The sequence below is a fragment of the Acanthopagrus latus genome, chromosome 18 (genome assembly GCF_904848185.1).
Source record: "Acanthopagrus latus isolate v.2019 chromosome 18, fAcaLat1.1, whole genome shotgun sequence".
Lineage (NCBI taxonomy): Eukaryota > Metazoa > Chordata > Actinopteri > Spariformes > Sparidae > Acanthopagrus > Acanthopagrus latus.
The window spans coordinates 4,891,713-4,917,287 of NC_051056.1; the positions used below are offsets into that span (position 1 = coordinate 4,891,713).

At 40.1% G+C, this 25,575-nt stretch overlaps 1 protein-coding gene and 1 long non-coding RNA gene across 5 annotated transcripts in view; both read right to left on the reverse strand.

Annotated features, from left to right (window-relative positions):
• The window catches only part of arhgef37 (Rho guanine nucleotide exchange factor (GEF) 37), a 60,158-nt gene that overhangs the window by 30,310 nt on the left and 4,273 nt on the right, over nt 1-25,575 (reverse strand). Inside the window, exons 3-17 of one of the 4 annotated variants that reach the window (XM_037077228.1) lie at nt 25,166-25,272; nt 22,296-22,789; nt 20,605-20,734; nt 19,780-19,927; nt 19,485-19,684; nt 19,208-19,338; nt 17,708-17,812; nt 16,258-16,371; nt 15,858-16,027; nt 15,541-15,688; nt 15,103-15,231; nt 12,570-12,765; nt 11,403-11,572; nt 7,239-7,368; nt 3,045-6,034 (exon numbers count right to left, since the gene is read on the reverse strand). In XM_037077228.1, coding sequence (XP_036933123.1) covers nt 5,985-6,034; nt 7,239-7,368; nt 11,403-11,572; nt 12,570-12,765; nt 15,103-15,231; nt 15,541-15,688; nt 15,858-16,027; nt 16,258-16,371; nt 17,708-17,812; nt 19,208-19,338; nt 19,485-19,684; nt 19,780-19,927; nt 20,605-20,734; nt 22,296-22,778 — 2,304 coding nt within the window. In that variant the 5' untranslated portion in view covers nt 22,779-22,789; nt 25,166-25,272 and the 3' untranslated portion in view covers nt 3,045-5,984. Of the gene's footprint in view, nt 1-3,044; nt 7,369-11,402; nt 11,573-12,569; nt 12,766-15,102; nt 15,232-15,540; nt 15,689-15,857; nt 16,028-16,257; nt 16,372-17,707; nt 17,813-19,207; nt 19,339-19,484; nt 19,685-19,779; nt 19,928-20,604; nt 20,735-22,295; nt 22,790-25,165; nt 25,273-25,575 lie in introns of those variants that run through there. The other 3 variants (XR_005071140.1, XM_037077226.1, XM_037077225.1) reach the window with 3 other exon arrangements.
• On the reverse strand, nt 3,045-25,558 carry LOC119007492. The gene is made up of 2 exons (XR_005071141.1): nt 25,516-25,558; nt 3,045-4,142 (listed from the first exon to the last, which is right to left on the reverse strand). It is a non-coding gene; the product is annotated as an uncharacterized LOC119007492 (long non-coding RNA).

The following is a 25,575-nucleotide window of genomic DNA, read 5'->3' on the forward strand; positions in this document are numbered from 1 at the left end:
TCTCACTCACATGTAAAACACACATTATCATTATGAACACGAACAACAAACATGGCTTTTGTTAGTACTCACCGCTGTCAAACTAGCATGTTAGGTTCACAGTATTTAGACTGCACTCTCGTGCCATTTTTGTGTGACTAGCTTGCTTTTAGCTTTAGCGATACATCCACCTAGCCTCGTGGAAGACTATGTGTAGACGGGCAGATTGCACACAGGCAGGCAGGTGCATAGGTTGACAGACAGGTAGACTGTTAACGTTCTCATACAGTCTGTATGAAATGTTTGGATGGGTGTATAAGAGGTCTGCTACAGCCACAGTAACAGGATGCTTTCTTTAGTTTGTCAAAGCAGATTCATTGGTTGATGTCTGGGTGTCAGCCAGTCTTTTTGTGAAGAATATTATGTTGCAATTCAACTATGATCTTTTCCAAAACCCAACCAAGTAGTTTTGTTGCCTAAATCAAACCAAACTAGGACAGACGAATGAAAAAAAGGTCAACCAAGTTTAAATAATTATCATTAGATAATAATATAGACAACACCATATAACAGGATATATCTCCAGTCTCTTGGGTGAATGTGGGGCCATGTCAGATAAATGTCAGTATATTCATCATCATCACCTCTTTCTGCTGTTGTCAAAACTCCTGAAATTCATCTTGTTTCCAAAAAGTCCACTGAAACCACTGGGAGACAACCTGCTGTGTCAGTTTTTGTCATCTTATTCGTCATCTTGTGTTTTGTCCATTTCTGCCCAAATCAATACTGGGAGTTATTTGTCCCCCCCTCCTCCATTTAGCATTTCTCTATTTGTCGCTTCATCAATAACTCTAATGAAGTCCGCCTGAAAGTCAACAGAAATGATGCTAATAAGAGATAAACAACCCATCAGGGCACCTGTGGCCTTATGGGTTGCTGCGAGAACAAAACAGGTAAAAGCAGACCAAACAGCATCTGACAGGCAGAGAAAAACACAAACTCTACCTTTTGGGTTTGGCTCGTGACAAAATACATAGTGTGTCTGGAGTTTAATAAACACTATCATATCATTCTCTGGGAACTATTTGTTGTTGCTGAGCTGCTTTATATTCACACAGCAGGTGATCAGTTCAGTGAAGGCCACACACTGAATTCACCCAAAAAAAGAAACAAAGCTGACAGCGTAGAATACAAATGTGTGTGTGTGTGTGTTTGTTTGTGTGTTGCTGCAGTGCTCTATTATGCATTTATTTTGCACTTGGCTGCACTGGAGGTGTATGAAGATGAAAGAGGCGCCTGTGAGCGGCTCAAACTCACACCTGCTGCTCTGGAAAAGACCAAATTCTTCAGAGAAAATGGAAGTTTAAGTTTTGTCTTATTATACACTGGTGAAAAATGAGAACGAAGTCGAAGGGCATTTTTTTTGTCAATAACAGAGTTGAGGACAGGATGTGAACAAAGCAAACACACTGGGCAACACAATATTTTAGATTAGCTGCGGATGATAGTGACAGCTGCTGTGCAAAGAATCCAGCCCATCCAACAGACCTGTTCGCACTGCAGAGCCCAAAACCTGTGAGGAGCCCTGTTTACTCTGCAAACATGTTCAGGCTGTAAAGTAAGTAAATCGCTCAGATGACACACCGTCTGTGGGCTTCTGTGCTTCAATTAAAGAGCCACAGTGGTAGTAGTGGTTGAGGGAGAAAATAAACTGTTGTCGCTGGCTCCGGAGTCCAGGTTTTCTCAACTAGTCTGGGATCCAATCTAGCAACAGGCAAGGTGAAATCCTTAATAAGTCTAAAACGACTAACTTTGAAAATCTGTTATTGTATCATATCATGTTCACTTAAACTTTGTCAAGATTCAGTCTACTTCAGCTGTTCTGTGTAAATTATAATTCCGAACATTGTTTTGCACCTTGAGACAAAGCCAGACGGATATATTGTTTAACCACTTTTGGCCTATGACAGATATATCGGTGAATATGTTGTCCAGAATGTGGTGAAATTAGTTATTATTATTGAGTTATTATGAGTAATTGTCAGTTTAAAACAAAGTAAAGTACAGAGTAAATTACTCTGCCTCCACAACAAAATTGTTTGATTACCACATTTAGGGACGGCAAAAATATATATACATTGGCTGATATATCAGTATTGGCCCCAGAAATTGGGGTTGGTCACAACATAGATGTGTTTCTTGAAATGCAGTTCGGACTAAGGTTTTTGCAATAGCCTGTACAGCTGTATGGAGTAAAGTTACTTTATCGTCTTTGTGAGGTTTCATGCCACCCGCCTCAGAGCATTTCCAAATGGCGTTATTAACGGCCACAGCCAAAAATGCCCCTACACAGAATTGGATAAACTTACAACCAATTACAGCAATGAACACCATGAGTGCAACATCAACTTTGGGGTGGGTTATTGCCACTGACAGGCTGAGATTGGAGTGTCAGACATTATGGAAAGGACTGATCCAGAGTTAGACCTTAAAGAGGAGGCTCTCATTTGTTAAGCTAGAAACAGCAGATATGTTGGTCTCATCCACCAAACTCCATTGACAAAAGCAGTACTTCTCACTAAATTCAAACTCAACAGAAAGAAAAAAAAAAAACTCACCCAAACCATCTGAGTTTATTTTCCCTCTGCTCCAACTATCGCCATCTCTGGATTGGTCAAAATAAACCCTTTTCTCCAATGACCCTGATGCCAAAAGTCCCTTTCACACCCAACTTGGTTGTTTCATATCAAGCCATTAAAAAAAAACTGTTGTGACTGGCCCAACACAGACCAGGTAATCTGGAAATCTGGCTAAATGGGAGCGGCACCGAAAGCATCTGCAAGAGCATATAAAACCTGAGCTTGCAGATTCGTCTTGTTCCCTGGTTACATTTTTCATGTTTTACTTAGATATTGGGTGTTTCCGGAACTGTCACAAGACAAATCATTAAAGTATGTTTTTTTCAATCATATTCTAGATGATTAAACTGATTTTCATTGGTGCAGGCTGTGTTATCAGTATTTTGGATACGGTTTTAGTGTGAAGTGACTTGAGAACACTCAACAGGTTTTCTGTTTAGTTTTATTGAAGCCACACAGTCAGCTCACAGCTGCCCTGACAGGTACGACTGCTGCACTGCAGAAACTCCCATCTGCTGTGTGAAAACATGTGTGTGAGAGGGAGTTCAACATCATAACTTTGGCAACACTTCAAAGACTACATGACTCATCTCTGGTCATATTCCCCCGCGGCATCGAATAAGTTAAAAACAACGACATGACGAAACAGTTACAAAACAATAAGTTATAATCAAAAATGCTGTACAGACTGTAGAACCAGATCATCAGCAGGTTAAACATGTTACACGTCACGTTGGATAATAGAAAATAAATGACAGGTAAACAGAATGTACAGGTTATTGTTCAGTTGCTGCTCTCAGGAAAGCACCAATACTGACACACACACACACACACACTTTCCAGTTGCAGTGAGACACAGGCACCCTCATCAACCATCCTTTGTCCTCTACTCCCTCTAGTGTTGGAGAGATGAAAAATGACAGCCCTCTTTCATATTAAAAGCACGCGCTCGCTCACACACACACACACACGATTTCTGGAAGGACATTAATGGACCTAGAAGGACAATGTTGATGTCCTAACTACTATACCGAGCTGAAATTGTGTCCTGATTTAGGAAAAATCCACCTTTTACTACACTACATGCTCATATATAATAAGCACATGTTATCTAATAGTGTGTGGTGAAATAATGTTGTTTAGTTGCTACATGTTACTGCTACATATTAAGTTTTCACAGGGAATAAGAAAATACTTTCAAAAACAAAATGGGTTCAAATTGGAAGGAGCCAGTTGCAGCAGTAGCAGCTTCAAACAGATAATAATGGTAATTAAAATGAAGACTGAACAGCAGAACGGATCCAAAAATACAACATATTACACCATTACCATTAAACTAACATTTAAAGGCTGAACTGTCCCCAGTTCCTTTTAAACTGGCCTATGAAGAGGTGAAAGCAGGTAAAATGTCGTCAGGTAGGGGGGATTTCCTTGTTTTCCTCCTTCTTACTAACCTTGAGGACATCTGGTATTTTGGTATATTAGTAACACACACACACACACACACACACACACACACACACACTCGCTCTCTCGCTCTGTCCCTCCTGCTGCTCTGCTACGTCCTGACATTCAGATGGATGGGAACAGCAAAGCTCCAGCTGAGCAGCCTCCCTCCCTGAGCTTCACACCCACAGCAGCTGATACAGCACCAACCAGCAGAAAAACACTCCATTTTATGCAAAAACATGCTCGTCCACTTTAAGGAATGTCTTGTGCAACCGTTGTCAAGAAGGCGTCACCATCCTGGACAAATGATCTGAAAGATTTCATTGTTGCTGCTCTCTCAAAATAGTCAAATTTTTGTTGTTGTAAAGGTTTTAAATTCTACTGTATATGCGTAGATTGCTTACTTCTTTATACCATTCTTGTCTACCTACACAGATAATGTTCAGTCAACAATAAAAAGGTCCAATCTTTGGAATTTAGTGCCATCTAGCTGAGATTGTAGACTGCAACCAATGAAAGCCCCCTCACCACCCACGGTGGCTGCTAAAACCGTGGCCTGTCCAATCTAGGCTACTATATTGCCACGCCACATATTAAGATATGAGTCGTACTAATTTTGAAGTTTGTGGGGATGAATAAACATGTAAGTCTAATCTTGATCAACTTCTCCATGTGTTGTTTCTCCCAATTCTCTCACCTGTGTGTCTGTCTTACCAACTCAAATCACTGTGCTAACTCAATAGACCAGGGGCTGCTAGTGCTCTAAGTGCCAGAAAGCGTGCGCCAGTAGAAATAGAAACACTTAAAAAAATGTAATAATCCTCAATACAATAAATCAGCTATAGGTCGGGGTCTGGAAAGAACGACTGACAGACAGACATATAAACACCTGGCAATCACAGATACTGTCCTGGCTGGTAAATATTCTGATCCATTTCTGCCTCTGAATCTCCTGAAACCCCACACACTGGATCTATAAAAATCGAAAAAACTACTAAGACATGAATGGGGCTTGTTTTACACCAAGGAAATTGTCTTAATTGTAAGGGGTGGGGCTTAGTTGCCAAATTAACAGTTTGTGCAGTTTGTGCAACACTGACATGTTGAGATATGATTTTTTGTTTTTTTTGCTTATGAGTTTGTCAGATATGTGATAGCTTAATATCAGGTCATTAACCCATGACTGCTCTGTTCAACATTTAGATCTCCCCCCTCCCCTCCATTATATTTTATATATTATCTTTATAATTTATAGACAAAGATGAGAGATGAAGACTTGACTCCATGATCAGGAGTGAGATAGGAATTATTTTTGGGAGCTAAATGTAGAGCAATACAATGTATAGAACCACCGATATGTCATATACAGAGGTGGACCCACTGAGACCATGGTGCAGAATGCTTCTTCTTGTCATTCAGGTCTGTACACCTGTAGCAAACTCTTGGTAAACTGGCAATAACAATTAAATTATGCTATTGCTAAATGTTTTGTCACAGTCCAGCCGACTTGACGAGTTGCCACGGGAAGACATGGCCTGCATTGATTGAACTGTATCCATGGCAACAAGCATCATCAAGATGCCTATGAATACAGAAGTAGGCCGCTTCAGTTGCGTCTGCAATGTTTTATATCCAAGATTAAAACCTTTTCAAGCCCAAAACCTGAAGGAGCAATTTAGTCGTCGCTGTAATAGTAGCTGAGTGAATGAAAGCACAACAGCAACACATCGCCTTTACACATACAGGAAGAGAGGTGTGAATTTAAATCAGCTTACGGATAGAGAAGAAGGAAGGAGGCTGAGAGAAAGGACACATCCACACTAACAGGATAACTCTGCTGAGTCTCCTGCTCGCCTGCTGATCTTCACATTTCCCCTCCAACTCTTTCAGTTTGTCTCCCTGTTCCTTCCTCTGTCTTTACATCTCCTCCTCTCCCTTTCTCCTCTCGGTTTCTCTCCAACTCGGCCCTGGAGACATTTAACATTTACATCACATTACACAGTCTGAGATGATGAGAGTGCTGTGTACCTGTCAGTCTCGATACAGTACTGCTCCTGCCTCCAGGTGAGGAGGAGGAGACTCAACACACGCACACTCTCACACAGACACACACATTCACCCGTCAGCTCAATTTCATATCAAACAGATGCACACAGGCATACACACACCAACTCGTGCTCTCTGTGTGTTGCAGTTTAACTCACTAACACATGAACGCTTTAATTAGAACATACAGTCAATGGTTTTAAATTCAAATGTCCTTTTGTTTATACATGTCTGTTAACCCCAGTACACCTCTAATACTATTCTTCATCTCTGGGGCTTTGTAGCAATGGCAATAAAAACCTGCTGCGCAACGTAAAAGATTATCCTTCAGCTTATAAAAACAAAGTTAAATTCCATCTCAGTAAGCGTCTGCTCTGCCATAGTGCTCTTGAGCAAGACACCACACCCATTTTTTTCCAGTGTGTCGCATAGATGGTCCACAGTCAAAAAAAAAAAAAAAAGAACATAAGGTGATTCTCGACCACCATCATTTTCAGATGTCAGTGTTTATAAAATTTCCATTTGTGTGTTGGCACTATCTGGCTTTGAGAAACATTTTGGAAAGATACATTAATAGTGCAGACTAAGAAAGACATTTTCTAAATTTGGCTGAGTGCAGAAATGACCTAAAAATGAGGGCCGACTGTGACTTAAAATAGGTAACAATCAGAAGACCTACTCTTTCTTTCGTTATCCAATTAGGGTCTAAGCATGGAGGGCGCTGCATGCTGTAATGATTGTAAAGCCCTTTGATGCATTATTTTTGATTTTAGACTTTTCTTTCCTCAAAATTTTGTACAAGGAACTGCACAATTCAGGCTGTAAAACTGAAAAAGTAGAGAGCAGAACTTGGCTCACATTGTGGCTGTCAAATCTTCTTAATTATGTGTTTAAAAACTTCACTTTGTAATACATGCTACAAGAAGGTGCTGCTCCATTACAAAAATACTGCTGTAAGCCTAAAACCCCTGTCATACTGTACATGCTGATACTGTAGAAGCTGCTGTTTTTTTTTCTCTCCTTCATTTCTTCGTTCCCTTCAGTAGGGTTGGTGTGTTCCAGCTGGTCCAGTCCCAACAGGCATGATTGCGAGGTAGTTGGAGGGCACGTAGCCTCTCTGCCCACCTCTCGCCTCCACCAGACTCCATTCAGGATTCCCTCGTTTGTCGTGGGGCTCCAGGACACGGACTGGCTCGCCAGCCCGTACAGATACTTCATGGTTTCCTCTTGCTGTGAAGTCATAGGCCGCCAATACCTGGAAGACAGAATGCTGAGTCAAAAAGGCAAGATAGTCTGAGAAGATTTAATGCTAATTCCATACAGAGAACAAACTGATGTGATAAGAGGAAAAAGTAGATACAAATTATTTTCTAACATCCAAGGAAAGGTTATGTTGTTACATAACTTTATCCTTTCTAAAGTGGCCAATTTAAGACATCTCAGGCTCAAGTTGTCTTTTGACATTTACTGAAATTTACTGTAGTTTGTCCAACTCAGTCTGCTAATGCTGCAGCACATTTCACTGCCTGTGTGTGTGAAGAAATAATTTGGTGAGTGACAGACTAAGTGTGGCAAAATACAAACTTTGTTAAACACAGAGGGTAATTATCATCAACAGAGAGGGTTGCACAAAGTACAAAGCAAAACCTCTCATTTTTAGCCGGTACGAAACATTTTCATTTGCTCTCACCATTTAATTTGACAAATGTTGCCGGCAGCGTGTCACATCAGCTGTTTCTAATTAATGTTAATTCCATCCAGCTAATTGAGTAACCTGACAACATCAAATTCAATTTAAACTTTAAAATTTAATCTGTCAGTTATCTGCTCAAATTGCCCCCTGCAGCTGGGACCTGTACACTGCCAAAGATCTTTTTTGAGGGAGGAACTTCCACTCTATTACACCACTCTAGAATCAGAGTGGACTCAGTGTTTCCTTATTGAAAACTACTCCTCAAGCTAGTTGCATGCGTCACGTCAGTTAGCACATTCTCTAATTAAATCTTTCATTTATCATATGAAATGATAAGGTTTATTGACTATGTTTACCCAGGACCTCCAGCATTTGGATCAAGTAACTTGTGGAAAATACTGTATGACAGATGTAGTAGCCTACAGCTGCTATTTCAATGTGTCTAAGTGAATCCAAGTATCGTGTGGGACTTGGTTTCCGCAAATACTAACTGCTGACGCCCAGGGCTGAAATATAAAGCCAGTCCTGCAAAAACTGCAGGTCCTTGAATGGCCACTTGAGGCTCAATCCAAAAACGAGTCAATCCCTACAGACCCCCATATTGAAACGCCCTGCTTTAAGGCAAATACAAACATTTTTCCAACCTAGTACAGCAACTGTTTTGGTCTCTGTAGCTCATTTCTCTCTTCATGTCAATTGCACAGGGGTGAATTTTTATTTAACCTAATTGTGTAAATTACCATAAGGCTTAAAGTAATGCTTAATTGAGGGTGTGGCTTCTCGGAGTAACAGCTAGTTGTGAGCTGTCTAGATAGCTGTCAGCAACCAGGCTTCCTTCAGCCTGCCTATGTTTAACCATGCTTCTCTTTTTCAGAAGCAGGCACAGCCAGGACAGGAACAGCCAGAGTCACTACACTGAGCTTCACATAAAGCTCTTCAGAAACCTGTGGGTAATGTTACTAAGACTACGTCCATGTTTTATACAGTCCATGGCAGATACCAAGTACTAATGGACTCTGACGTACCAAACAACTTGACCAGGACATCCCTAAAAAATGACACAAATATCAAATCACAAAGAGCAAAATAACTGAATGCATAGGTACAAATGCGAACACACACAGGCACACAGACACTAACACAACCACAAATCATTGTAATACTCTCTGAAAAGGTTAAGCCCACTAGTTATGTCTTGACAAATCCCATCTCATCACCACACACACACACGCAGATAGAATGAAGGCTTTCTAATGAGCCCGGTGTTGGTATGACAGAGTGCCCCAACAGTGCTAATAGCTGAGTTTAGCCGGCTGCTCGGTGTCATTAACAAACCCTTCACCTCAGCTCACCTCTCAGCTACGACATTAGCTCTGCCCTGACAGCCTACACCAATTAGCATTTAATTAGCATTTTGCCGGGCAGAGACATGGAGGAAAAAAAAAAAAGTGAAGTGACCATGGCTATCGGCTGCAGAGTGATTCATGTTGCAGGAGCTGAGAGAATATAAGGTGCAGTGGTCTCTGCTGGAAATGACAGAGTTGAGGAGGGTGGTGTAGCCAAATGGCGCCTCAGTGTGTTTGAATATTGTCAGGACAACATGCTGGGGCCACAAATGTGAGAGACAGAGACAAGTTTACAAGAGCTAGACATATACATCAGAGGATTACAGCCACCATGACAAAATTGTGTTTAACATATAACTATAAAAACTGTCTTTGTTTTAAAAAACCCTCTTCACATCATGACAAGATGTGTTCATGTTACTATTTTCATTTATTTAATACTAGGTATGTACCCAATAATGTTAAGAAAAAGCCCTCCTAGTTATAACATATCACTTCATCTTAAAATCTGTAAAATCAAAAAAAAGTAACATAAATGTCTTATCATAACTGCTATAACATTGGTTGTTGTGTTATTAAAATGATATTAAGATCCAATCAGTGCCTAAAACAAATAATATAGTAACCTGCATGCACAGGCTGAAACCATCCTTGGATAACCCTGCACTCTGAACAGGTCAACAGTCCTTACGGTGCTGAGATGACAGTATTTGAAAAGTACAAATATGAAGGACTGGTCCTCACAATTCTGGATTCTACATGGTCAACTTCAAAGTCTGCTCTCATTAAAATGAGATGAAACTGTAGACTCTGCTGCATTCAATTAGAACCTAAAAACAAGAAGTGTATATATCCTACTGAGAATCTTCTGTCTTGTCTGTCTGTCACAGAGGAAGTCACAGCAAAGATGAATGTGACATATCGATGAATTCTACTACATCGTCATGTCTCTGGGTTAACAGTGATACATGGTCCCGATTTTCCTCAGACACTGACAAAAGAACAGTATAGTTTTTCATAAGATACGTTCCCTGTCGTGGAAAACAGCAGCTTAGTGTGGATGAAAGAACACTCACTGTTTTATCTTCAGTAGTGAGGACAAGTCTGAGGGTGTGTATATTTTGTATATGAGCAGACTCAGGGTCATGGGGGGTATCATGGGGAGGAGGGTGCATGAAAACCTGCCTCTATAAGGTCACTGGAGCAATCACTCACTTTAACAGGCAGTGAGGAGTCATAACACACTACACACACACGCACACACACACACACACACACACACACACACACGGAAACTAATGCACTCCTGCTTTCTCATCCACTCACCTAAATCTCCCTTTCTCACATGTACACACCCACATGAACCATTGCAAATTTACAAGCCATGACACTCCCCTCTCACACTTACATGTGTTGCAAATGTAAATCAATCTCACAACACACACACACACACACACACACACACACACAGGAACACGCTCCATCTCAGCCTGCAGTCCTGCCTCACATAAATTAACTCCCCTCTCACCGTAACCCACTTACAAGGTTAAACAGCTAATTATGGACCTTTCCATTAATAACACTCAAACACTAATACAAAAATCTATCTCTCATGCACATACACACACGCACACACAAACTTTCTTTCCCATGCTCCAGTATGCCCTTTTACAGATATCGGTACACAATTAAACATTACCATGGCTGGTACATACACGTACAGATTCTTATACACACACACACACACACACACACACACACAGTCAGACCTGTGACAGATTGATGCTTCCGGAGCAGAATGCTGTCACATCGATCAGTTAAACCATCAGACACACAGCGAGTCTGTGACACTTTATTTGGGAAATTAACACGCAACTGCAGATGCATGCACGCACGCACACACACACACACACACACACACATAGGAGTCTGCTATTAGATTGTTTAAACTCAGAGCAGCAAATGGAGAGGTCACTTGAGATACCTTGCAATGTAACAAACACAAGCGAGGCCCTTTTAAACTAATTTATTTCACATGAGATTTGTGTGATCATTTGAACTCTGCATCTCAAAGCATTGAGGTACAGATTAAGACAGTTTTAAAAGAATCACTCTCAACCTCTTTAATATGCAAATATATGCAGGAAGTTGCTCCAGCATCTGCCCTGATCCTCTAAACATTTATGAGATTATGTGTAATGAGTGAGAACTTGGTTTCACGTAAATAAAGTCAATCAATCAATCAATCACCTGGAAGCATGGCTGGCTCATGACGGTCAGTGGTCGGCCCTCTGGGGTGTAGGAGTGTCTTCTGATTCCTGCCCCACCCACAGGCAGGGTCAGGTGTGGCGAAGGGGGCGGGTCCTCTGTTGGCTGGTGATAGCGAAGCAGCTTTGAGGAGGGAACATAACCTCTTCTGCCTACATGCAACAATCACAGATAAAGGAGGTCTCGTTCATTTAAAAGCTGTAAAAAGTTACCATGTCATTATCTATCAGAGCTGAAACGTGAATTTGTTTTCACTGTGAATTAATCTGCAGATTTTCCAAATAAACTAATATATTGCTAGGACTACAGAAGGTCAGAAAATAGTGCAAAATGGCTGTCACATTTTTCCAGAGCTAAAGCTGACATATTTAAAGATCTTGTTTTGTCCAACCAACAATCCAAAACAGAAAGTAAATTAAACTTTACTCTCATAGAAGACATTTCATTGGGGGAGAATTCCAACTGAGATTCAAGCTTGTACCCACAGTCTAATTCCTTTGAGTTAGACTAGTTTTTGGAGGTTGCAGTAACAAAAACACCCAAAAGATGGGGCCAATGAGTTGCATTTAAGTAAAACTGCTTTGGCATAGAAATTGGATGACTGGGGAACCATCTTCAAGAAACTGAAACAAGTTCAGTTGCCTACGATACAGCACAATTATCAGGACCTATCAGGACCTGGATAACTGAGAACCTTCAGCAACAAAATATATTCTATGACAGTACCTGAGGCTTCTATCATCCCTGGGTTTCTACATACTACACGTCTTTTAACCTCACTTTAGTTAATGTTTTTTAATCTCCACATCTGTTAAGATAGACAGTAAGTGCTTTTTGATTCATATCTCAATTATCCACTTGTTAATAATGCCAGCACCAGCCACGATCACAAATGATCCTCTTATAAATATCTCTGCGGATTTCAGGTTCACTTTACAGAACTGTAGTAAGCATGGGCAGAAAAAGTCAGCATGAATGAATACACAAGACATCCAGTTAATTAACTTTATCAAAGACAAAAAGATTATAGTACAGCCAAAACGATCTCAGAGAAAGTCCTGAAACAAAAGATGTTATATTTTTTATGAATGCCTCTTGTTGATAATTACCATTTAACCAGTTATTTAGTAGGAGGATGTTGGTTCTTACCTCCTGCATCAACCAGCCATCTTCGCTTGTCTCCCCGGCTGTCTGCCTCACTGATAATAGCCACCAGCTCCCCTTTGGCCAGATTCAGGTCCAGGTCCCGGCTGCCCACCACTGTCCCCACCACCTGGTAGATCTTTCCAGAACCGTGCTTATCTGTTAGCTGCTTCAGACGGCGCTGAGAGGATGGACTCAAGGGCTGACAGAAAATTAACACAAGGCAGAAGAGAGTGTAGAGTTAAATTGACAGAAATCAAATATCAGTTAGATGTGAAAAGGTACAAAGGACAGTTTGGTTGCTGACTGACATTAGAACTTGGTCAGTTTAAACCAATCTACATTAAGCTGATAATGAAACACAGATATATTTATGAAGTTACACAAACTTAAATTTCTTATTGATGACAGTGTGGGCTTAATTTGTCATAATATCCCAAACTGGGTTACATAAGTTTGAAGTAGAAAATATAAAGTCTTTAGTTCAAGCTTCTAACTGCATATTTTAAGTCTTAATTCTGCATATTTGTCTCCTTTAAATTAGAGGTGATCCTGCTGTCAAACAAGGAGAATCCACTAGTTTGAGGAAGGAGCTTTAAAAATACAGGAAAACATAATCCAGAGTCATGAATCATGTCAAACCTTGTCTAGCCTGCAATGCCAAATCACAGTCACATCACAATCACAATCACATTCCTACTCGGAATGACAGCTACGCAGAAAAATGTTACATTTCCTGTCACTGAATATGTGAACAAACCAGGAAGTAACAGACCACGAAGCGCATGCAGAGTGTTTTTATCAATTACTGATTTGTAGTTACACATGAATGGTGTAAATCTGAAGATATGATGATGACAACAGTATGAGCACAGTACAAAAAGATCACCTGTCATCCAATCTGTTCTTACAGTAGGTTATTCAAGCAGGTTTCCTGGCAGGTTAAACAAATGTGACCCAATTCAAGACATCTGACAGGCAGCAGAACATATGCCACAGAAAACTGATAAAAGCCAAAACTGACCTGTTGCTATATGAAAAATTTTATGGCAAGTCATCTAATAGCTGCTGATATATTTTAGACCAAAGAGCCTCACTTGATTAAAATAGCCTATATTTTGGAAATTTTAATTAACTGCATCGATTTAAGAGGAACGGTGCTTATACTATAGAAAGTTTTCTTTCTGCAGAAATCGATGAAAAGTAAGAATATATTAGCATTTTTTTTTCCAATTTGATGTAAAACAGGGATGAAAATGTGTAGCAGGTAACCATAAAATACTAATATCTTGTGATCAATGTAGAAGTGAACTTTGGATTGTTTTATGATATTCAATGCCTGGTATGCTGGTTATACTGTGGTTGGTTAGGGTTACTGTGCAGTAAACACAAAGAGCTTCCAAAAGAGAGAAAATAATTTTGAACCTCTGCATTCTCAATAACTGACACCTGTGGTACATGGTTCTACTGGGGAGATGATTGACACTACATTGGTCTGAAGTTAACATTACTATACTGACAGACATTACCCACAAGTGTTTTGACAACAGTTTTTTTAGCAAGCGATTCCAGCTGCATCCACATTCATTGATATACCCTAAGTGTGTGAAGGAGAGGTATTGCAGGTCCTTCCTTCCTGCTGCTGTCAGACTTTACAACCAGCACTGCTCCCAATAGCCTATAGACCCTGTACCCTGCATTGTGCAGTATGTCTGCACAAGGTCACTCTGTTTTTTGCATCTAACACCCATATTTATTCTGTATTTAAAATCTACGTTTAACAAAAAAAACAAAAACAAAACAAAAACTGCTATTAATTTTGCACTACATCATGTAAATATGTATATACTGTATGTCTATTTCTTCCCTTTTTAATTTTATTTCTTATAATACGTTACTGTTTTTGTAAGATTATGTTGCTGCTGTGACAAACAAATTTCCCCGTTTGCGGGACATTAAAGGATTTCTGATTCCGATTCTGATTGGTCATTTGAACCACTGATTCGATACTTTACACAGTCACCTTTTTAAGGCAGTAGTTGTCACAACCAGTGCCCGCAGTTTGTAAGTAACTGTTAAAATTGTTGAATAAAAAAGGTCTGCATAATCATGTTAGCTGGGTTAAACATCCCTTAACACAGTGTTGTATTACTAGTCATTAAACTGTCATAAAGGACATTAGTGTCTCCTGGGACACTCTGTCCTACACCTTTCACAGCATCTTTATATAGCAGGACATGTAGTGTAAATATTTTGTACTGAGCGTGTCAGTGCCAGCTATGCAGCTCAAATTTCCTGTTGTGAAACAAGAAAGTGTGACAGATGTCTGGTGTCCAGTGACTTTGTGTTGTGTTGATTGTGCTGTTTTCATGATATTGTTCATTTATGGCCTGTAGACCACCGTGCCTGTCTGTTAACATTTGATAAATCTTTGACTAAACAAAACAAAACCTGAACTTGGTTAATTAAATACATTATGTATAAGACATATACCAACAGTACAGCAATGCAACAAAACTATTTCAGCTCTTGTACCAACCTGGACGACAGGAGCATGAAGTGTGTCCTCTACGCTACGACACAGAGTTTCTATCCTCCTCGCGCCTTCCAACACCGCAGACTCTGCCCACCCCCAGAATGCACTTGGGTCAAGAGAGCTGTGAGGGAGCTGGAAGACGAACAAAACATAGAGACAGAGAGAAAAAAACAAAATAAGTATAGAAATTAAATTAAACCTTTGAAACAGAGTTGTTTATATATCCTGTTATCTACCACTTCTTTTTTTTTTTGCTTATGTGGAAAATTGATTCTTCTTCCCCTCACTGCATGACTTCACACCCGTCTAATTTCTCAAGAAATCTCAGCACCATCTTAAAGAAAATACTGACTACAACCTGGTGCCAAAACGCTCATCCATTTTCTACTTTATTGTGTCATCAGTGCAGAGGCTTGAGTGGATGACATATCATGAGATCACCTGTTGTGCAAAGCTCTGGAAAAGTTGCTCCATGTCGGAGGCGAGGTCTTTATGCAGACAGCTGAACGTTCCCAACATGCTCCAGATCATCTGCAGAGCCAAACCGTTAAACTGAGGAAGCTCATTGAGGAGCAACGTATTCATCGTCCTGTGAAAAGAGGACAAGTCAGCAATAACCAATCAATTTGAATTTACATGAATGCAAAAACTCAGTTAAATAATGACAGTACCTTTAACTGTAATCATGCAATAGACTTTCCATGCATAAATCAGTCTAGACTGTAATTTTAAACAGATCCTGCTCCCTCCCTCTCTACCTGTACGTGTTGGCCACAGCCTGCTCCTCATAGCTCAGACTGGATTTTTCACAAATCAGTTCATAATCGAGCAGCTTGTCCAGCCTTTTTCTGATCAGGTTCCTTGGGCCCACCAGGAGGTCACGGAGTGCACACAGTGGTTTGTGGATTAACGTCCTCATCCTCTTCTCCTATACAGAAGCAGAGATGATGCTTATTGTGAGACATGTACCTGCTAATGCATCAATCATTTCAGACTGGCAGGGTCCAGTCTTCACAAGTGTGTTTGCGTTGATACTCTAGTAGGCATCGGTTTCAGTACTTTTTTTCTTAGGTGCAATTACTGTGGTGTTGTGATTTTGACTGCAGTGAAGAGCCGAAATACTACTGGTATCTGAATGAGAATGTTGGGTAGACTCACAAATGTAGGAAGAATCCACTGTCTGAGAGCGGTAGTGATCTCCTTGTAGCAAATAGGTGCCTTTTCTCCGTCCATATCTAAGTCAAACTCCTCTGTTTTGCAGGCCAGGAAGCCCTGCAGACCAACACAGGAAAAAGGAGCTGTCAAACCCTGCACAGGTCTGACGTCTGTTGATTGATTCTAGGAGCACTGAATAACCGAGGCTGTTAAGAGGCCTTACTTTGTGAATATAAAAAAGAGTAGTCAGTTTTCCCAGCAAAAAACATGTTTTCTGGCCTGGTAAAAACAAATTACAGCTATATTAGTAAGAAATTATGAAAAAAGGAGAATACAGAGCTGGTTCTGGTTGGTTGGTTTGGGAAAAGAAAGAGGAAAAACTGCTTCAACAGATGTTAATTTTAGAGTGGAAACACACAGAAACTCATGTGTTTGACCTCAGGGACTTCAGGAGCCTCTGAGTTTACACAGCGTGACTCAAACGTCTTCAAGAATAAATATCCAGTTATGTTCCACTTCTCCACAAGAGACGAGGAAGTAACCAGTTACAGTCTGGGCTAGCCTGATGTGAACGGGGATATACAATCTCTTCATCCTTCAGTTGAGACCAGCAGGTGCTCTTAAGCAAGGCACTAACCCCCGACTTGTGTCTGTGTGTAATCGAATAAATACAATGCTGAAAAATAAGAGTGTAAAATGAATTCTCATGGGGCCCCGAAGTGTCCAAGGTGGGATTTTCACCTTAATGGAAGTTGACGGACATTTGATTTTATTTCTTTAATCTATTTTGCTCAATGACTCAATCTGAAGAAAAGTGATGCTCACATCAGAATATACACAATTTTTATTTTGACAGCAAAAAGGTTTAGAAATTGAGGTGAAGTCATGTGTCAGCATGGAAAACAAGACACAATTATCAAAAAGCAGACATTAGGTTAAGGTTACTTATGTAGGAGGGATGTTTTAGATGGGTATAGTCTGATTATTGGAAGGACTTTCTGAATTAAAGGGCAATCTAAATGATGAAAAAGTAGCAGTGCAGTTTACTGAGGATGCCATACACTAAAATCCACTGAGATGCATCGACAATCGTTTTGCATTAGAATCACTGACAACTAAATCGTTTTAGAATTGCATAGCGAAGCCTGTAAGGATTCACACCTAGTGTGATACTGTTGTCTGCAGTGTGAATGTAAATAAAGAAAAACATATCTACATTCAGAGTTTCTTGATTAAAGTGAACAGCTGCAATGGAGCCACCTCCTGTTAAGTGTCTCAAACAAAGGCAAATAACACATCCTGACACATAAGAGGATATTTATTGTTTCCATAATTTAAACTATAAAAAATTTTAATTAAGTTATTGGGTGTTCTGTCACATATTCAAAGTGAAGTGTTAAAAAAAGAGCTTCATAGAATTATCACTCAGTTAGCATAATGTAGCATAATATACCTGTAGGTGGTGCAGGTACGTCTCCACATTCTCTAGGAGCTCCAGGATCCCGTGCTCCAGAACATAGAAGAAACCTTCCAGGGCGTCAAACTCCTCATCCACCAGCTATAACATGCGAGGAGACATAAATATTGACACTTTATAATTCATTTCTCAAAAAAGGGATGGGCTCTGACTGTCTTGTGATGTTTCATTTGAAGCATATTTTTAGATGCATTACACAAGCCAAAAAAATATTCAACTGAAGGCCTAAATCATGGTATACATATTAATGTGAGCAGAAAACATTTTCTGTACGCTTATATCAAATTTGGTTTTAGTATGTCAGCTTCCTTCCCCAGCTGCTGGATCAGAACCTTTGAATTGATGCTATACATAGTTTAGAATCCTACAATTTCAATAATCAGATAAATTTACTTGTATGAAATCTCAGAATGCCTGCAGAACCCTGTTTTCCACATGCAGCAATTCAAAAAGAGTATATTAGCACATCTTGCAGACATGATTCCTAGATCCATAACAAATTAGTATTCTCTGTCCTCAGTCCTACAAAGTTAATCATTTTCTATAAAAAAACATAAGGGAAATGTACTAATAGTCCATTCTGTCCTCTAAGGAAATGGTTGCACTTGTTTCTAATCACCAATTTATATTGGACAGCTTTAACTGGTAGGTGAAAGCACAGAAATGTAGGTTTTGCAGAGCTTCCAAGTCTGATTTCTTCATATTCTATACGCTATGCCGCTGTGACCTACATACTGTATGAGAGATGTAAAGGGATCAAAAGGCAAAGTGAGAAAATGTAATCCAGTCAGCAGCTACTAGAAATGAAGCAACAGGAGACATGTGAGGATGAGCTGAACTCTTTGATCAGACATTAAAAAAACCTCATTGCACTGACAACTGTAAGCATTGCAAGGCGCAAAATAGCAGGCCAGAGCAAACAGCAGGTTCAATATACGGTCATAACATGCTTGTTTAATCACTTGTTTGATTAATTATTAACTACTGCAATGCTGCTGGGGGAGATAGTGAACTGGAAGATTATTGCCTAGAAATGTTACCTTGAGATATAAGCATCCTTACTTCAACAAACTTAACATGTTGCCTCTTAAATTGTTATGGGTGAAGTTCTTCTTTCTAATGTCTTATTCAAACAAGGGAAGGTGATTGGTCAGGTCCAGTTACATACAGATTTTAGGCATAAATGCAGGTAAATCAATCAAAAAATGGGTGATGGAATCCTTTCCCACTGTCAGTAGATGAGTTTGCCTTTCTGGTTTTTTTTTTCCGGGTGTGTGACATTCATCTTCACCAACTCGCTGCCCACCTAGGTGTCATGTTTCCATCCCACGATCAGAGCCAGAGTCAATAAATGTCTGTGACTACCGCAGACTCCTTGGACCTGGGAATAAATGTTGTTTCTACCCTCTCCCATGTTGGTGGGTTATATCTCAAGTATGAAAGGGGTTGTAGTAAAACGAGGGCCTTCTGTCCTACCTTAGTTGCTATTCCAGTCTCATGTTTGATGTGCTGGCTGAGCCTTGCAGTCTTCTTTGCGATGCTGTGGGAGTTGAGGCGGTTGATCTTGTCCTTAATGGTTAGGGTTTCTGTCTTCTTGTATTTGTCAGCTACAATCACAGAATGAGGGGCAGTTAATGAAGTTCTTGTAACTTTTGCCTTACAAAAGGAATTGATTCTCTGATTCTGGGAGTAATTAGATCTGAAAGGCCCATGTCCTAAAGGGTAATAAAATGATTCGATATTATCAGCTCACCGACTTCTCTGAAGCGTTTGTACTCATTGATGCGACAGTTCAAGGCAATGGAGGTGTGAGCGGTCTGCTCCAGAAGGGCATATGCTGGGTGAGTTATCTCTGTGTGTTTCTGGATGGTCTGCAGCAGGAGGGGGTAGCGGGCAATCCGCTGCACCGGCATCACCAGGAAGAAGCTCAGAGAGGTGGCATTTACTTCAGGCCTGGAGAGATTAATAGCATAAATGAACATAACTTCCGGAATTAATTGAGTAGTGTTGATCCCAGTGTGAAACAAAAGAAAATGATATAAACCTACGCTGAGGTCTTGATGACTCTGACAATGTCATTCCAAAGTGCCTCCTTCTGTTTGTAGCTGTTCTCCACCACTGTAACATTGTTGTAGTTGGCTAAGTATTCCCTATAGGCTTCCTCAATGTCCGAAGACAGGCTGAGGAATGAATCACCTGTCAGTAAAACAAAATATGTATTTACATACATCATACACCACAACAAAGGGGTAAAGTATAATTCTGACACCAAAACAGGCACAAAGTTACACCTTTACAATGCTAGCAGATGATTAAATAAAATTGTGATTTCATTTTTATCAAATTAGCTGTACCTTTCATTTGAATACTCTATGCAAATAAGACAAATACATTTCAGAATAATGTGAAACACAATCCATGCTTTGAGTGATGCTTCCAGCATTCTGGCTAACACAACAACACTCTTGTTGTAAAGTCATCATAGACATCATGCAGACAGCCAGATTTAATCACTCCACTTTCACCTCCCAGATCCCCACCAGCAACATATTTAGCAGATATTTCCATTAAACAATCAGCTCTAATGTGTGTGCATTAAATTGAAGATGCACCCATTACCAGCAATACTGACCCTGCTGACACTGAATTTGTTTGTGTGAACTTGTTAAGTTTTTCACATGAATGTGAAACCCACGTCTGAGACCAGGACGTGTGAAGATTTTCTTGTTTCCTGTCAACAAGTGTGATCAGAGCAAATAATATAATTTGGTTATAGGCTGGATATGCTCATGTTGTCAAGTGACACAACAGGAGGTTTGGGGGCTAATACTGATTAAAAGTAAAATAAATAAATAAATAAAAGGTAAGTTTACAGAGTGTCTCCAGGAAGTGAGGGTCTCCGGGCTGAACTTGCTTCTGGTCCAGGAGGCTGAGGAGTCGACTGGACACATCAATCACATCCTCTATGTAGACAAACATGCTGTCCAGGTTGGCTGGAGGCGGCTGCAGTTACAGAAAGATACACTAATTAATTTCCTGTATGTATGGATTTGCAAACTGGACGAAGATTCTATTTAAATATGCAGCTTATGTTACACAATCTTTTTCCTCTAACAAAAGTCTTTTGTGAGACTGTGCCTATGTGTACCTGGTCACAGCTACTGAAAAGTGGCTCTTGTTATGGGTTGTTTAGCTACTTCAACAAAAAAGATAAAAACATGTAAACTGGTAAATCTTACAAAAATGATATCCACAATACAATAGTATTATTAGCATCAGCATTATGTACTCCTAAAACTGAGGTTTCTGTCTGAACTATTATTGTAAGTTTAAAAGTAAGATTATATAATCAAACTGAATGTCTCGCGCAACATATGCATGTGTTTCCGCTCCCGTACAAGACAAATGGTAATACGCTGATAAACAGCCATTTTCTTTAGCTCCATTCTATTCTAATGAGAGACAGTGGGCACTGCTGGAACAATCAGCACATTGCCACGGAAAACAAATCAGCAACTCTCCTGTTTCACAATGGCTTCATTCATTCACATATTTATACTATTTCTCTGCCCAAATGCGCTGCTTCCCTCTGTCATTGTCTTGCTGTTCCTCCATCTATCTGATCACTTCATCTATATCTTAATACTACTTTCACCTCCATCTTTCATTTTATTTCCACACACCTGCATATTGGACGAATGCCCTAAGACACTGACAAACATCTTTCTTAATGTCTCTTTCATCATCCATTCCCATAAACACCAGCTAATCTCTTTCCCTCAACAGGTCATCAGATCACAATTTAGCTCTTTCATTCCTTCTTTCTATTTCCATTTCATTATCTTTCCCTTCACCTCCCATTCCCTTAGCGTGTTATCATCATCATGCTCATCCAGCGCTCAGTCCTTCCAGCCCATGAAGCCTGATTCCATTGTGTTTTATGGGGGCCCATTTCATTACCACACTGACAATAAATGATTATTTGGCAGTAATAACAATACTCAGATGTAATGAAAAGCTAATGGTGATAAACCACCAAACAGCCTCTGCATATCAGTTGCTCTGCAGCAATGCTGCAGCACCAATTCAACATTAAGTGACTACTTTTTATTTAAAGGCACAAACCACAGAGTTTGTTTCATAATTAAATTTCAGAACACAGAGCTAAATTTGGAAGATCTTCTAATACAGGGAGTAAAACTAAACAACGACCAAACCAATGTTTCCTGATGCTGGTCAAGATGTGTTTACATTCATTTTTAACATGAAACTCAGTACATGAGAATATCCTTTTTTGTGTGGGTAACAAAACTGATCGTAACCTGCGACCTCTTTCATAGCAAAATCATTGCTTCAGCCTTTCTTTGTTTATCATTGTACAGTTAATGTAATGTTTGGGATTTTGGACTGTCTGCAACAGACATCACATGTAATTTTCAAGACCTTCACTTTGGGCTCATAAGACTTGATGTACATGATTTTTCAGGAATTGCTGAAATTTCCCAGATGAAATGATACTGAAAACAATTGCAGGCTGCAGACAAACAGAGCATGCATGTGATACCTGTAGTTTCTGCAGGTTGCTCCTGATGGTCACAGTGCTCATTTGCAGCAAGTGAAGATAATTCCTTTCAGACTGGACCAGCTCCTCTATGGCCATAAGCTGTCTCTGGGCTGCCCTTTCTTTAGCTGCTGCTTCCTCCTCTTCAGACTTCCTTTTGGCCTCTTTTGCCTCCTCTGCAAGCCGCTCCTCTGACAATGAACTGTCATCTGAGAAACTATCCTGTGACGAAAGCTTTGTTTCCACAGTGGAAGTATCTGTATCTTTAAGTTCTGAGGGTGCAACTGATTCCTCCTCTGTATGGAATGTCTCTTCTTCAAACGGCTCTTTCTCTGCGGTTCCATCCTTCCTCTCCTGGAGCTTCTCCGTCATTGGCTCTTTCTTAGCGACCGTCTCGACAGCTCCGAGAGGTGACAGAGCGGATGAGGCCGGCTTAGGGAGAACAAGTGTAAGGGAGGTGGGATGAGGCCTCCTGGGCACCTCCATGCTGGAGATCACTGTCAAAAAGTGAAAAACACTGTTTATACAAAGTGTTGTCAAAGTGTTTTTAAATAGCATCCTCAAAACAGCTTATCATATGTTCCTCATAGTCAATGTTAAGCATCTCCAATATGATGAAAAGCAACCTTAATCCACTGCAAAGTGTACGCATCTTAAAACAGTTTTAAAAACGTTTACCGCCCTTATTGAATGTCTGAGATATCAGTGTAAGGGGGCAACAGCTGCATGGTGTCATATGTCCTAATTTCATTGTGGATACAGATGGACCACACTGGATGTACAAAAACACTGGATTACACAGAATGGCCACTCAGGCTTTAAAGGAACAGTTCACCAAAAGATGAAAATTCAGTCAATATCTCCTTACCACCATGCTGATGGAAAGCCAGGTGAAGTTTCTTAGTCCACACAACATTTCTGCTTCAACTAAACAACCAAAAGAAAGCATAAGAGGGCTCTATAGAACTAGTCCAAAGAAGTTTCCAGACGGAAACCCAAATCTCAAATTTATCTGAAAAAAATGTATTTACACTCCTTTAAGCCAGAATCTTCATAGCGGCTGCTATGCTAAGAGCAATGCATTAAGTGTGTAAATAACACCTGTTTAAATAATTTTGAGATCCCTGGGTTTCTAGAGGCTTGGATTATGCCAGATGAGCTGGAGCCTTAAAGGAGTTTTTTTTAGGTTCCCAAGTCGCCAGCTACTTCAATTGTATAGGAGAATACTGTTTTGCTGTGAAACTCCAGAGACATTTTGTGCATTACAAAATGTCACCTGACTTCCCATCAACATCAGCATAGGGGTGAGGAGATAGTGACAACATTTCCATTTTTGGGTGAGCTGTTCCTTTAATAAACAAACCTTAAGAAATTTGATATCTCAGTCGATGACTGTGGTGACATATTAAAACATGCTAGGTTAGCTGAACACAACTGCCATGCTACTAAAGACACTTAGTATTACATGAAGAACATTTTCAGTTCAGTTCTGCAATCCGTGTAGTTACTGTTTACAAGGCTCCAGGTAATCCATGTAAGTGATTATTTTCATAAGAAGACCATTTAAATGTTCTGCCCTCTATCTGTTTTTCACAGAACACAAGAGTGAAGAAAGAGTTAAAGAATATTTTTTCTAAACATCTGGTGCCAGATGTACCCTCCACAGGATCATTCCAAGAATTTCAGGGCAGATAAAGAAAAAATCCCGCTTTGATTGAAGATTTATCACTTAGAAGTGAAGTGCACTTATATACTGTGTACTCAACACAAACATGCAAGGAGTGAAGATGTATTGCAATGGGCCCTCTGAGCTGAAACACCACATGTTGGCTCACTGGGAGACTAGTAAGCCGCATACAGAGCGACTAATGCTGCAACCGCTGTGACAATTAGCCATTATATTACATGGTCCGGCTGAACAGTTGGCTGTGGCTTTAAAAGACTGACTGTGATAACAGTTTTATTTTTGGCTGATTTAATTATGCAGATACTTTTAATTATAGAGACTGATGTTTATGCTTTTGTTAAATTTTACTGGGTTTTTACTGAGAGGTGTTTCTAACATCTTCCAAACCATTAAATGTTTTTAATCTTTTCTTCAGTCTATTTTTTGGTCATGATTATCTGCATGGCTACACTGGATACCAATTTTGTTGGGTGTCCATCACTGTGGATTACTATGAAATAGGTCATTGTGACTCCTGTCATTCATTCTGATGTAATTCTTTAACACAGACTGATCTCTTCTCTCCAACAAAAGGTTTAGGGGTTTAGCAGCATATGGTGACCCAGAGTTGGGGATAACCGAGATTTACAAGTAGAGCTGAGCATCAAACCTAATTACACTTAAAGTACTACAGGAAATACATTTACAGCCATAATCAAAAACTGACACTGCATACCTGTCTGATCAGTTCCCATTTAAGTCAAAATTTTGTCTGTGTTATTTTTTTTTGTCCGGAGAAGTTGTTGATAAGCTGCCTGAGGTCAGATGAAATTCAACATTTTAATGAAAATGTTTTAAATGAAAAAAGAAGCCTGTAGGAAAAACATGTTCAGTTTTCTAAAATATATTCAGGAATATTCTGGTACTGAAACTCAGGAGTAACACGGCAACTCTTTATAAGCTCTTTATAAGCCATAACAACAATTATGGCTCACAAAAGTACAACAGGAGACTTTAAGTCACAATCTGACGCAGAAACTTTCTTTAAATCCCAAAACAAGTGTGTCAGAGCATCAGGATGAGACATCTGCAGTCCACAAGCTGAACCCAAACCACACCAAACTTCGCCACCTGACGACAGCAGTGTGTATTAGAATAACAGAGTATCATTAAATAACATTTTTACAAGAGATCAGGCTATCATTACCTTGTGCAAAATCCCTGATTCAGCTGCGGTGAACCTCGATCGCCCCTCTCTCCCTGTCCTGTTGTGCTCTGTCCCAAGTGAAGCAGAAATCTGCTGCAGAGACTCTGCTGCATTGAAAACACACACACACATATACACACACCGATGTAACTTTCTCCAGTGACTCACACACATCAGGCTGCTGCTGGGCCTCATGTGGCAGGAGTGTGTGAGTGTTTATTCAGGAGTGTGTGCATGTGAGAGAAAAACACAGTGTATGAGTAAGTGAGGAAAGGGGGGATGGGAGTGGAAAGGAGGGTGGGCTGGCTGTTTTGTAGAGGAAAAAGAGGGGAGGGGGAGGAAAGGGTGACCACACACACACACACACACACACACACACACACATACACACAAACACTCATGCTGCTGAA